We start from the raw sequence: 14,016 nt of genomic DNA, 5'->3' as shown, positions 1-14,016 counted from the left end.
TGCCTGCACATGGTGAAAGATGAAATGTAGCATAATATTATCAAACAGTTGGTGCAAAATCATAGAGTAAGCCTAATTTGTTTACATATAAAGAAAGGCAACTGACGATTTCTAACACGGCATGAAGTTAGCAATACGGAGTTAAACAAGTTTCGGTTTGAGGTTAACAGGTGGACACATTTAAGACATGATTAAATTTGTGTCCAAACAGGTTAAACACCTATTAATAACTTGTCTAGCACCACAAGTTTAGGATAATACAAAGATTAAAAGGCTAAGTTAAAGGCAGTGATGGTTGGGTAAAAGTTAATTATTATTATATATTAAGTAGTTATATTTAGTTAAATAAATGAACGAACATTGGTACTTCAAGCATTGTTATGTGTTTTCAGGACATTGGAAGCTATGGAGCTTAATGAGGATATTTACAGGCTTGGAACGAAGATCAAGAGGTGAGATATTGGAAGTGCACACATCACGAGGCAGTCAAGAAAAGAAAATAAAATAATCTGAAATATTACATCTTCGCGATACGCGAAGATGTAAAGAAGGGCAACTTCGCGATACGCGAAGTTGCAGAAATCAGGCCCGACTATTTTGTCCTTCGCGATATGCGAAGAAGCAAGCCAGGACATCTTCGCGATACGCGAAGATTCTTAAGTCGGCCAAAAATCTAGGTTTGCCTTGTATAAACCCCTTAACCTCCTTGTAACGTCCGTAAATCTCGTTAATCGGCTCGATCGTTTATAAATGTTGGTCAAAAAGCCGGGGTTTCATCTTTCTAATTTAGAGTCTTGTAATACGTTTTAAAAGTCCGTTTGTCCATCCTTTTTTTCCCAAAACATCCGACATTTTTGTTTATCGGCATGCACGTTGTAGAGTTTGTATATTTATCGGGCTTGACCCGGCATTCTCCCGGGAGCTCCTTGCAAACCTCGTAAACGTTCTCACTTAACTTTCCACCCAAGTTGCTACATACTTCAATTTGGAGGGACTTGGATGTAACTATTTTATATCATAAAACAAAAGAGAACTCTAACCCTAAACCTATTTGCAGCCGTCGGACCTGGACCCCCCCTGCTCGTTTTTCTTCTGCCCAGCCAAGTTTCAGCCGTGAAAACTTTAATTCAAGGTCGGTTTTATGATTCCCAATGTCTTTTACACCTTAATTGATCATATTAACGCGCTTATTGGTCGTTAAGATTGAGTTTTGATGATAACAGCTTGCTGACAGATTCGTATACGTTTATTGTAGGGTCTGTAACGCGATGTTAATCCACTGTTTTTGATCGATTCTTGATTCCATGATATTCTACTTTGAGTCTAGTTTCCAGAAAGGTATAATACGTAATTTTTGGACGAGATTTGAATACTTTTTATGATTTTATAAAATCGAGTGTCAAACCTGATGCGGGACGACGGATTCTGGTCCGTCTTCCCGACATCATAACATTTTTTCGACAAGTCTAAATTGGTTGGTTCCACTTCTAGAAGTTAATATTTTGAGTTAGGAACCAAACCCAATTGGAATCGTTTAATTTGGCTGGGTAATGAATTTTATAAAAATAAAACCATTTTGTTGCGCAGCTGAAATAGCTGCACATACCTTTCTGTGTTGAAAGAATTTTTATGATTTTTGTGTCCACTAGAAAAATATAATAAAAATATTTTTATAAACTTAAGATATTTATGCAACACTGGTAAAAATTTAATAATTTAATTCCATGTTTTTCCTATGTAATAAAATACATCTTTGCATGCTAAAATCTGCATGTTATATTCGTATTGATCGATAAGTTCGTTTTAGGCTTAACCGGTGGCTGCCCTTTCTCGCATCTTTCGGGGCTACTCCGTCATATTCTTAGGTATGTCACTTACAATATACTAAAATTTCATGGCCAATGGAGGTGTTTAGGTCGGTCAATCGATTTTAGTTCGAAAACTAGGGTTTATCGGGTGTAGGATTGGCAATTGTTGAGTTTGATGCGTTAAACGATCGGATGACCGACCGAATCAGTTTGTACAGCCCTATGTGGGTTTAAGGGCTGTGGGAAAATTATATTTTTGATGCACGGGGCTGTTGGGGTAGTGCTTCGTCAATCGAGTCGGCGGTGCGTGAATTTTCGTTTAAACGTTAAAGTAAGAGTTGTAAAAAGGAACCGTCAACCCTATCAACTTGGGTGACATAATCTTGATGAATGAAAAGATTTAAAATGGAATTTGGTCCATTCGGAGCTGATTCGTTTAACAAATGGTTTTAAGGTTTATTTCGCGCGCATTCGACCCGATTTGATTATCGTTGGGCCTTAGGCCAAGTTGTTGGGCCTTGGGCCAAGTGTTGGACCTTGGGCCAAGTGTTTGGGCCTTGGGCCAAGTGGTTGGGCCTTGGGCCAAAGTGTTGGGCCTTGGATCAAGTTGTTGGGCCTTGGGCCAAGTTGTTGGGCTTTGGGCCAAAGTGGTTGGGCCTTGGGCCAAAGCGTTGGGCCTTGGGCCAAGTTGTTGGGCCTTGGGCCAAAGTGTTGGGCCTTGGGCCAAGTTGTTGGGCCTTGGGCCAAGTGGTTGGGCCTTGGGCCAAGTTGTTGGGCTTGAACGGCCCATTAGGCTAGAGTGTTCTTACAGTCTAGTTTAGTAACGCGTTGTGTATAATTTACAGGCCCTTGCTTGTAATTGTGCACTTAGGGATTTCCTAGCTCATTGCAGGTGTTCGGTTGATTCAGGTGAGTTCATGATGCCCTTTTTACTCTTTTACGTTTTGGGCTAGCATACACACCGAAATACAATTCTAAACGATTTTACTCGTTACAGGGAATTGAATAGTTTTACATGGTCTCACTCGTGATAGTGCATTTTAAAAGCTATATTTGAATTATTTTATATGCCTTAGGATATTTTAGACTCGTTCATGGTCTTGTGTCCTTAAGGTTACATACATTATTGATGGTCTAGACTCGAGGATGTTAGTGGACTTGGCAGTAATTGAATATGAGTAGACCTATTTATGTTTGCATGCACTGATGTTACGTGTTGGGTTGTACGTGTGCTCGACCCTGATGTTATTACTTGGATGAGATGTTACGTGTTGGGTTGTACGTGTGCTCGACCCTGATGTTATTACTTGGATGAGATGTTACGTGTTTGGGTTGTACGTATGCTCGACCCTGATGTTATTATTGGGATGGTATTTATAGGGATATAAACATATGGATGTATATAGATGTCTAAGTACGAATACTTAGTGTTGATGATGGCCTAACTGTTCGTGTCCCGTATTATATTTTAAACTCTTGGAATGTTTTATAATCCCGTTTTGATATTTAAACTCTTGAAATGTTTTTAAACGAATTTATATATGCTTGCTAGCAATGGTAGGCCTTGGGATGTTAGATATATATATATATATATGTATATACATTATTGCTTGGCCTATATTTGGCGATGTTGTAGTCGTTTCGACTACTGAATGTTGCGTATGCCTACCTTGTGTTGCATGCGCCGAATGTTACGTGTTTGGGTTGTACGTTTGCTCGACCCTGAATGTTTGTAGTCGTCTCGACTACTGAATGTTGCGTATGCCTACCTTGTGTTGCATGCGCCGAATGTTACATGTTTGGGTTGTACGTTTGCTCGACCCTGAATGTTTGTAGTCGTCTCGACTACTGAATGTTGCGTATGCCTACCTTGTGTTGCATGCGCCGAATGTTACGTGTTTGGGTTGTACGTTTGCTCGACCCTGAATGTTTGTAGTCGTCTCGACTACTGAATGTTGCGTATGCCTACCTTGTGTTGCATGCGCCGAATGTTACGTGTTTGGGTTGTACGTTTGCTCGACCCTGAATGTTTGTAGTCGTCTCGACTACTGAATGTTTCGTATGCCTACCTTGTGTTGCATGCGCCGAATGTTACGTGTTTGGGTTGTACGTTTGCTCGACCCTGAATGTTTGTAGTCGTCTCGACTACTAAATGTTGCGTATGCCTACCTTGTGTTGCATGCGCCGAATGTTACGTGTTTGGGTTGTACGTTTGCTAGACCCTGATGTTGAGCCGTGATTGGGTCAAATATATTACTTGGGGAAGACCCGGGGTGAGGAGGCCCGTATCACGTGCTTGGATGTATGAACCTTGGTCGGATCAAATATATTACTTGGGGAAGACCCGGGGTGAGGAGGCCCGTATCACGTGTTTGGATGTTAAACCGCGACCGAGTCAAATATATTACTTGGGGATGACCCGGGGTGAGGAGGCTCGTGTTGCGTGATTTTGTTTTATTAAACTGTGACCGAGTCAAATATATTACTTGGGGATGACCCGGGGTGAGGAGGCTCGTGTTGCGTGATTTTGTTTTATTAAACTGTGACCGAGTCAAATATATTACTTGGGGATGACCCGGGGTGAGGAGGCTCGTGTTGCATGATTTTAACGGTTTTGTTAAACCGTGGCCGGGTTAAATATATTACTCGGGGAAGACCCGGGGTGAGGAGGCCCGTGTTGCGTGAAAAGATGTTTAATGTTTTATTCACTTATGATTTGGTTGAGAAAGGCTATTTATGATTTTATGGTCTCATGATTTTCCACTACATTTCATACTTATGGAATTTAAATTTTTAATGAATGTCGTTTATGAAAACTTGAACTCACTCAGCTCAAGCTGACTTTGTGTGTATGTTAGATTGACTTTCAGGTTAAGAAGTGGATGCTACCGCTTGGACGTGCTGGATGCTACTCGGGAGGTTGAAGGCATTTCTGGTCGAGGAATTCAAATAAAACAAATATTTTATTTACATTTGATTTTGGACACCTGTACCCGTGTTTGGGATATTTAAATACTTACACTTTTTCCGCTGTTATTTACTCTGAACTTGTTTTAAATACAAAGAATCGTTTGGTTTTAAATTTTTGAGAATTTTTTAAGATGATTACCAATTGTAGGATTCCCGGGATTCGGGGTCTTACACTCCTCATTCGGTTTTACACAACTTCCAGAGGCAAAAGAGGCCGCTTAGGACGATCTTCCACCATTCCAAGGCTTCCGGTTCATCTCGGGAGTGCATGTTCATCAAGATAAGTGATATAATTGATATGTCAATGCTTGGCTAAGTTTCTTGTTCATTCTAGGGTAGGTTTTTGTGTATTTTAACTTCTGACCATATTCGTATGCTTAATGTTTATGAGCTTGATTGAGTTATTGCCTTAGTCTTGCTTAATTTGTGATTGATTATTTAAACAACTTGTGTTTGGGATTATTAATTAATGCATTATTTGTTTGGTTGTGTTCATCAACATTTAGGGTTTAAGCTCTTGTGTCATTGATTAGTTCATCAACATTTGGTTGGGACACTTGATGGGATTAATTCTTTTGGGTGGTTGCTTGTGTATATTATTGTTGTAGTCGAACTTTGTGGGTGTAGTTCACTATAAACCCTCACAAGACCATACTCGTCCACCCGGGCTACCGGGGGTTTAAAAGGCTTGTTGCATACACTAAATGCAACTGTGATTCCTACGAAAGTGAGTTAGGTCTTTTAACATTTTTTACTAGTTTAACAAATATGGTTATGAATTTAATTAATAATATTTGGTAATTTAAAATCAACGGTTTTGCAAACGGTTTAAAAGACCTATATTTTTAACATTTGTGAGAAGCTTGCTTTTACATGTTTGAGAGTTTGCAGGTTTTATTTTGAGAGTTGAAGGGGTAAGTTCACGGAGAGATCACCGAGGGCACGAGAGTTGCACATGAGAGTTTTCTTTTCTATTAGGTGATTTCCTTTTAATAACCTTCTTTGTTTTATTAGTTTTTGTGTTACAAGTGTAATTGTATTTTTGTATATTTAATAACCACCATCACATTAGGCCCGGTTGTTAATGGAGTTATATTTCATAACCTTCTTTGTTTCATTCATTCATTACGAAAATTAAGCTTACTAGGGGTTGTTAATGGAGTTATAATAAAATAGCCAAAAAGGCTATAGCTGGAGGCGGAGGCTTTGTGAAGTGTGAAGCAGAACTGCGAATTGGTAATGAAACTTTACAACGTGCCCAACGGGAATCAATGGGGTTAGGGTTTTCTTTTGTGAAGAAAATTAATGATGGCAGATACTGGGTGTGTAGTTGGGCACGGTTTCACAAATACTGAACTTTGACTTCCCACAAGGTCAAACTTAGGATATCGGATAATTTTCCCTTGAAACAAAATAAAAGTTTAACAACGTTGGCCAGCCCTAAAAGTTGACATTTTGGATCCATTACCCAACCTACTAAGCAGGGCCCAATTTAGCACTTACAAATAGGACTGTAAACGAACCGAGCATTCAGCAACCTATCCGGAAAAATTATGTTTACATTTGTTTAATAAATTATGTTTACAAACATGAACAAAAGTTGCATTTGTTCACTTGTGTTTGTGAACATTTGGTAATTTGGTCGTTTATGTTCGTTCATTTACGTTCGTTTATGTTCATTAAATGTTTGTTTACGCCCGTTCACGCTTGTTTTATTACGCTCGATTATTAAAGGTTTTTTATATTTTATAATTTATACATTTTAGTTTATTATCCTAACATTTCAAATTTTTATATTTTTAATATTTATAAGTTTGTCACCTTAGTTTTTATACTATATTTATGATTAGTATGTCAAAAGAGTTTTATATAATTTGTCAAGTACTTGAACTTATTTCGTTTTGGGTGATTATGCCTAGTACTTGAGTATAAGAGCATTAATTTTTACTTTTAAAATTAATATATGTTAATTTGTGCTCATTTATACAGTTAATGAACAAACATAAATGAGCACAAAAAAAAATCATTCCTTCATGAATGAACATAAACAAGAAGTCTCGTTCGGTTATGTGTTCGTGAACCATCCGTTTATCCGGTAAATGTTTAACGAACGAACATGAAGTTATAACCAAATCCGATAGAAACAAGAAAAGAGAAGCAATAAGCTTACATGCATAGATTCGGTTTTTTGTTTCTTTGAAGGAGACGTTAAACCGGGCACCACACGATCAATTTCAAAACAATCATGTCAACCACCAGGAAAAAGATTCCTATCTCTGGCTGCAGAATCTTCAACTGCTACAATGGCAGCATCCCTGAACGGATGCCATCTATCCCATGGCTGCTGACTGGACCATCCCCAAGGGTTTAAACAAGTAACCCCATCATACAACAATTTGGGTTCTTTTGTAACTGAAGAATTTAAAAGCATATTGTCATGATTTTTAGTGACTTCATGATTTATGGGATAGTTGCAAGAATTGACCTGATCGCGTGCGTGTGCAATAACCTCGTTGGTTGATGGGTCAACAATAACCATAGCGTTCGCTATCTGCGCGGTTTTTACCGTAAATACAAAACTTTAAATATATCAATATCATTAAAACTTAGAACTTGTAAATTTACCTGGCATTCGGTTTTGCTAAATCGAGTGCTAGCTTCATGAACATGCAGACAGAGTGTGATTCCTCCTTTGAAAACCCGGTGATTCCGTTGATGTTGCTGCAGAATAAGAATACAACCTTAAATATTATACATACACATATATAAATATATTGAGGTTCATTACAGAACACAAGGTTACTACGAGAACACTAAGTTGCTGGTGGCTAGAAGTTGTTATCTACAGCTGGATTTATGGTCTAGTTTGGGTCAACTTCTGGAAATTGGAGGTCACATATCAGTGGGAAAAAGGTATAGAAGTTTCTATTCATCATATTTATGTTGAAAACAATGATTTGGATAACAACATGAATAAATCTATCGAATTCAAAGACCAAATGCATTGGGGTTGGTGTAGGGTAATCAAAATTTGGATGTTGGTCAGCATAAGAAGAAATTGTTAACATTGGTAAAAAGCCAACATAAAGGAAACAGTCAATGCCAACCAAGATAATGATGGACAGTCGGATAATGGTTTTACAAGAGAATTAATGTGCATCAACGGTACAATATATTTGTGTGTTGTATACTTAGTATGATTGTTGAGTTTTATTCTTTGTATTCGGAATGTAATAAGTGTATATGCAGAGGTATTGTATGATGCATAATGTATTGTATTATGTTCTCATTTGGGCCAAGAATGAGCCCAATTTCAGTTTAAGAAGGTGTATGGTTTGGTATGATCAGTTGGGCTGAATATGGTTTAATTGTATCCTAGGAAATCAGTCTGAGCTTCATTCCTTATTGTGTATGGCTCAAGTTAGGATTTTTTGGGCCGGGTCTTATGGCCCATTTATTAGTTATTATGCCAAAGATAGAACTATTTTCGAGGGTTAGGTGCTGTTTGTTTTTGCAGACATAAACTGTCTGCAAGCTGATTTCATCTGTTTTCATGTCTGCAACTGAAGATGTGGTCTGAAGATCTGCAAGCTGAAAATATAAGACTGTTTGTTTTTATAAGCTGATACTGTCTGCATAACTGTCAAACTTATCTCACAAGATAGAAGTCATTTATTCAAGTTACATCTAGTTTTTAGTCTTTGCTTTCCATGCCGATTTGGTTTTGGTGGGTGGTGGAAGGTGGTGGTGGTGGATGGTGGTAGTGGCGGCGGACGGTGGGTAGTGGCGGTGGATGGTGGTGGTGGACAATGGGTGGTGGTGATGGATGGTTTTGGTTGGTGGTGGACGGTGGTGGTGATGGATGGTGGTGGTGGTGGGTGATGGATGGTGGTGGTGGCGGTGATGGATGGTGGTGGTGGTGATGGATGGTGGGTGGTGGACGGTGGTGGTGATGGATGGTGGTGGTGATGGCGGACGGTGGTGGTGATGGATGGTGGGTGGTGGACGGTGGTGGTGATGGATGGTGGGTGGTGGACGGTGGTGGTGGCGGTGATGGATGGTGGTGGTGGTGGCGGTGATGGATGGTGGTGGTGGTGGGTGATGGATGGTGGTGGTGGCGGTGATGGATGGTGGTGGTGGTGGCGGACGGTGGTGGTGATGGATGGTGGGTGGTGGACGGTGGTGGTGATGGATGGTGGGTGGTGGACGGTGGTGGTGGCGTACGGTGGGTGGTGGTGTTGGCGGACGGTGGTAGGAGCAGTGGATGAGAGGGTGGCTGCAAAGGGAGAAGAGTAGGGTTTTTTTGTGAAGATGTTTTAAGCAAGATTTCCTTGCTTTTCTTTTAAGATGAAAGAAGATAACTTCAGATCTGTTTTAAGAAAAAAAACAAACAGTCTTCAAGGGTAATGTCTGCGCGCCTGCAGACATTAGCTCCCTTGAAGATGTTTGAAGAAAAAACAAACACCCCCTTAGTCTACACTTCGGGTATGTCTCAACTCTCATGGTGGGCCTGGCCTAAAGTTTCGTATTCTTGTATTCGTTTTATGAAATTTTGTCAGATTGTCATCACATCTACCAAAAAATAAGAAAACATCACTGTAAGGCCCCGAACCCCGGGAACCCTACGGTTGGTATTCATACAAAATACTTAATAAAAAATATTTAAACTTGAAAACGGTTCATTCCATTAAAATAAACATCTCAGAGTATAATTCAGCAGAAAACCATAATTGATAAAACAAGTTCCTGAAACCCGGGAGTTATGCCCAAAACCAATTTACATGTATTAAATAAATGTTGAAACGCAAAGGTTTATTATTATTGAAACACCCGACTAAGCATGCCCTCCACGGTCCAAGTAGCTTCGTGCACGTCCAAGCGGTAATACATCCATCTCCTAACCTGAAACTCACACTAACATGCACACAAAGTCAGCTTGAGCTGAGTGAGTTCAAGTTTTAAATAAATAACATCAATAAATAATAATCATGATAGTCATTCCAAAAATTTTAGAATAAACGGGATATAACAGTTAGGCCATCATCATCAATAAATAATCATTCTTATATATATATATATATATATATATATATATATATATATATATACATATAACATCCAAGTAATAACATCAGAGTTAGGGTCGAGCAAACGTACAACCCAAACACGTAACATCTCATCAACGTATGCAAACACAAAGTAGGCATACGTAACATCCGTAGTCGATAACGACTACTAACATCGCCAAATATTGGCCATACAATAATACATACATACACACTATAACATCCCAAGGCCTACCATATACAAGCAAGCCTATATAAAATAGTTTAAACGTTTCATCAAGCAAAATCGCTTAGGTGTGCATGCTAGCCCAAAAACTTAAAAAGAGTTAAAAGGGGGCATCATGAACTCACCTGACACAAGACACATACTTACCACGAGCTAGATGATCCCTAAGTAATCCCAAAACTCACACCTGTCGGTTTACATACAACATTACAATCGACACCGAAAGGACTCGTTTATCCTACAAGACGTTCTAACATGGTTCGAGTTACCTAAACCCACGACCTCATCAAACTAAATCACAACAGCCCCCGAGGCCTCACATTCACCAAAACGACCCTTAGGTACTCCCGGGAATAAAGAACTCCCAATTTGCCCTCGGAAGCACTAGGTGATACTAACACGCGCGTTTAAGAATCGTTTAGGCTGTTAACATCCAACTCAGCCCCGTGTGGACCCAATATGATAAAATCACAGCCAACAAGTCCACACGACGCTACACGAGTCAAATGGGTCGGTAACTCGCAAGTACAACGCACCAACTATTCAATAAACGCAATTGCGCGTTGTACCGACCCGTTGGAGTAACCGACAACCAATTCAGCCCCATAACTTATAAAAATGATTTTCCAACAGTCCGTACATCAAACCGAGTGTCCCCGAGCTGAATTGGTCATTAATCACTTCAACCCTCGCGTTAAACGCATCAACTACAATTCTAGTCAACCGAACATAACAATCAAACTACAACTAGTTGACCAACCTAACTAACACCTATGAACATGATTTTTAAGTATGATATACTAGACATACCTAGGAAGATTTTGGTGCAAAAACCTCAACCAAAACAGTTCTGAAACCGCTCAATTGGATAACCACCCGGTTAACCTAAAACAAGTCGTTTATCGATCAATACGCGTAATATAAAGATCAATTAAGGTGTAAAAGACTTGGGAAATCATAAAACTAACCTTCAATTGAAGTTTTATGGCTTAACCTTGGCTGCACATAAGAAAATCGCAAGGGGGGGGGGGTTCTCTGGTTTGATCGGCGCTGGAATGGGGGCTAGGGTTAGATTATTTTTTTTTTATGATATAAATAAACATGTTACACACTAGCCCTTCTAGTTTAAGGGATATGGCAACTTGTGAGGAAAGATTAGATAACTTAACCTACCGATGATAGGGTCAACGGAATATGCCGGTTAACTCTCGAGAAATATACATACTTTACATGCTTTAATTCTTTTAAACCGGAAATTAAGCATTTATCCCTTTCACACTTGACAAAATGCACAATTTCTGAGAAACTTTTCTACCTATAAACATGTAAAATGTGTCCGCCTATGTAAGTGTGGTGACCTATCAGAATCCAAGAAAAACTCTAAATGTGATTATAGAAATAAATGTGCACAACTTTCAAGTGTGGAGAAGTTTAAGAATTACCCAAACCAAAAAGTGTGTATATCAGTTTGTGACACCTAATTACTCCACAATAGATTATGTGAGGATATGCCAAGAAAGTTGTTGTAAAATTAGCTAATATGTGTGACGAGGTACTAAAAGCTAAGCCTTTTAACTCCACACAACTTTACCTCAATCAATCTACTACTAATTTTATTAGATCATATTAAGTAACTAGTGGTGTAACTTGTAACTGACGAAAAGGGAGCATAAAACATGAAATAGATAAACATAGTTAAGAGTTAAAGTGAAGTACTAAGTTGGTGGATGAAAAGACGTTGGCCACAGTTTACATTGTTCTACCCATTCTTCTTTCGATAGCGGAGGATATCTGCATACCTAACATTAACAGAAACAAAATGTCAAAAAATTAACCATCCAACCATAACAAAAGTGCATCTCTTAACGAACCAATAGTAAAAAAACTTACGTACGTAGTGAAAGTTTCCAACTGATAAGATTCTATAAGGTTAACCACCTCTTGTGGTATGACGTCCAATTGGCTATAATTTTCACCAGCCAAACATAAAATCATAGATAAACGAGTGGATCCTGGTAACATACAAAAAAAACACAAAAGTATGAGACAGAGTACATTTAAATAGTAAAATAAACAAACTAGGTTGGTCTATCATTATTATTATTATATGGTAGAAAAGAACCTCCATCAAGCTGTTGCTTTCGCACACGTTCGACATGGCGTAGATTTTCTAATGGCAATGTCTGATTTAGCTTCCTGGGCATAAAACAGTTTAAATCAATCCCAAAATAGAGGTTAACATAATAATAAACTAGTATGCATATACTACCTGATAAGAGTGTTGGCATGCTTAGGATCAATTACAGCAGCATAAACTTTAACTTCGCAATATATCAAATTCGAAATGAAGAAACTGCGAATGAATATGCAAATGGTAAAGAAAGAGGTGGAAGGAGTTACCTGTGGGTTGTTGGTGAGGATTAAAGGGTGGTTTGTCTAGGATGTGAACAATTTCCCAGGGCTCATGGTCATCAAAATTGCTCATTTACCTGCTTTACAAATTGTGTATGATTAAATATAAATATAAAATAAAAGGCAATATTTTCTTTCTAGGTTATCAAAAACAGCAAGTTTCAACAAAGTAACAACTTAATCAAGGCAAGGTATTATGAATTGGCAAAGAATACAAAAATAAAATTAAGTTTTATTTAGTAGATATGCTTCTGTTGTGTAATACACATTCATTCATTACCAAAATTACAGGGGTTGTGTCGATACATGTTTTGTTCATCTCGGTCTTTATCAGGGCATTAATGTAATAAGTCTAAAGTATAGGGGTCTTAATGTAAATATGGCTAAATAGGCCATTCGCTCTAATGTAAGTTACATTCGTTACCCCGTAACGAATGTAACACATTCGTCTAATTGTAAGCTCATTCGTTAACCTAGATTAACGAATGAGATAACGAATGAGGGCCATTCGCTATCATTTAAAGTATAACGAATAAGTATGTTTATTCGTTAAAGTATCTATAACGAATGACACATTCGTTAAGTGTTAACTTTACGAATGTGGTCATTCCCTATAAATACCCTGTAACTTATCATTAATGTAACAGTTCTGATATTTTGCCATTTTTTCTCTCGTTACTCTGCCGAATTGTTCACTCAACTTACACACTACACACACCTAATGTATGCAAGCCTAATCGTATAAGAATCAACATGTGTACCGTTGTTATCAAGATCTAGATCTGTACAAGCTCTTTCAAGTGGTATCAGAGCCTAGGGATTTGATCTACGATACAATTCGTTGATATAGGTGATATAAGCGTATTCAATTGATGCATTTCATGATGAATTGATTGAGTTCTTAAGGTAATTGGAAATTTGAGAAACAGAGACTGTTTAAACAAGAATTGAACTTGTTTGTTATGAATTTGTGAGTTCGGACTAGGTTAGTGAGGTTCGGATTTGGTTTAGGCTTAGTTTGATCTAAGTTTTAGGTGTTTTCGGTGTGATTTAGATGAGTTTGAAGTTTGAAATTGAAAGTTTGAACTGTTGAAGATTAATTCGTTAAGATGAAGACTCATTCGTTAGGTTGAAGACTGATTCGTTAACTGCCTATTCACTAAATCTTAGCTGTTCATTCGTTACAATTTCAATCTCATTCGTTAAACCGTTTATTCGCTATAATCCTATTCGCTAAACCTCTTTCGTTAAGCCACATTCGTGTCATATTCGCTAAAGTCCATTCGTTAAGTCTTGCTCGCTAGGAGTAAACCATCCTTAACGAATATCTAAGTCTTGCTCGCTAGTCTTGCTCATTAGAAGTAAACCATCTTTAACGAATATCTAAGTCTTGCTCGCTAGTCTTGCTCGCTAGGACTCATTCGTTAAGTAAACCATTTTTAACGAATATCTAAGTCTTGCTCGCTAGGACTCATTCGTTAAAGTAATCCACTTTTAACGAATATCTCATTCGTTAAAGTAACTCACCTTTAAC

At 38.3% G+C, this 14,016-nt stretch overlaps 1 protein-coding gene across 1 annotated transcript; it reads right to left on the bottom strand.

Moving 5' to 3' along the window:
* Positions 1-7,026: 7,026 nt before the first annotated feature.
* LOC143604606 (tRNA-specific adenosine deaminase TAD3-like) lies at positions 7,027-12,587 on the bottom strand. Its single transcript, XM_077081030.1, has 7 exons — positions 12,471-12,587; positions 12,340-12,391; positions 12,193-12,266; positions 11,961-12,082; positions 11,787-11,869; positions 7,404-7,499; positions 7,027-7,357 (listed from the first exon to the last, which is right to left on the bottom strand). The coding sequence occupies exons 1-7, from the start codon at positions 12,553-12,555 to the stop codon at positions 7,027-7,029; spliced, it is 843 nt and encodes a 280-aa protein (XP_076937145.1). The 5' UTR covers positions 12,556-12,587.
* Positions 12,588-14,016: the final 1,429 nt, after the last annotated feature.

The sequence above is a fragment of the Bidens hawaiensis genome, unplaced genomic scaffold (genome assembly GCF_021521415.1).
Source record: "Bidens hawaiensis isolate Kalapana, Puna unplaced genomic scaffold, B.hawaiensis_p1.1 tig00065960_1, whole genome shotgun sequence".
In the NCBI taxonomy this organism is placed as follows: Eukaryota; Viridiplantae; Streptophyta; class Magnoliopsida; order Asterales; family Asteraceae; genus Bidens; species Bidens hawaiensis.
The sequence above is the reverse complement of the archived record's forward strand: the minus strand, read 5'-3'. Positions and strand labels throughout refer to the sequence as shown.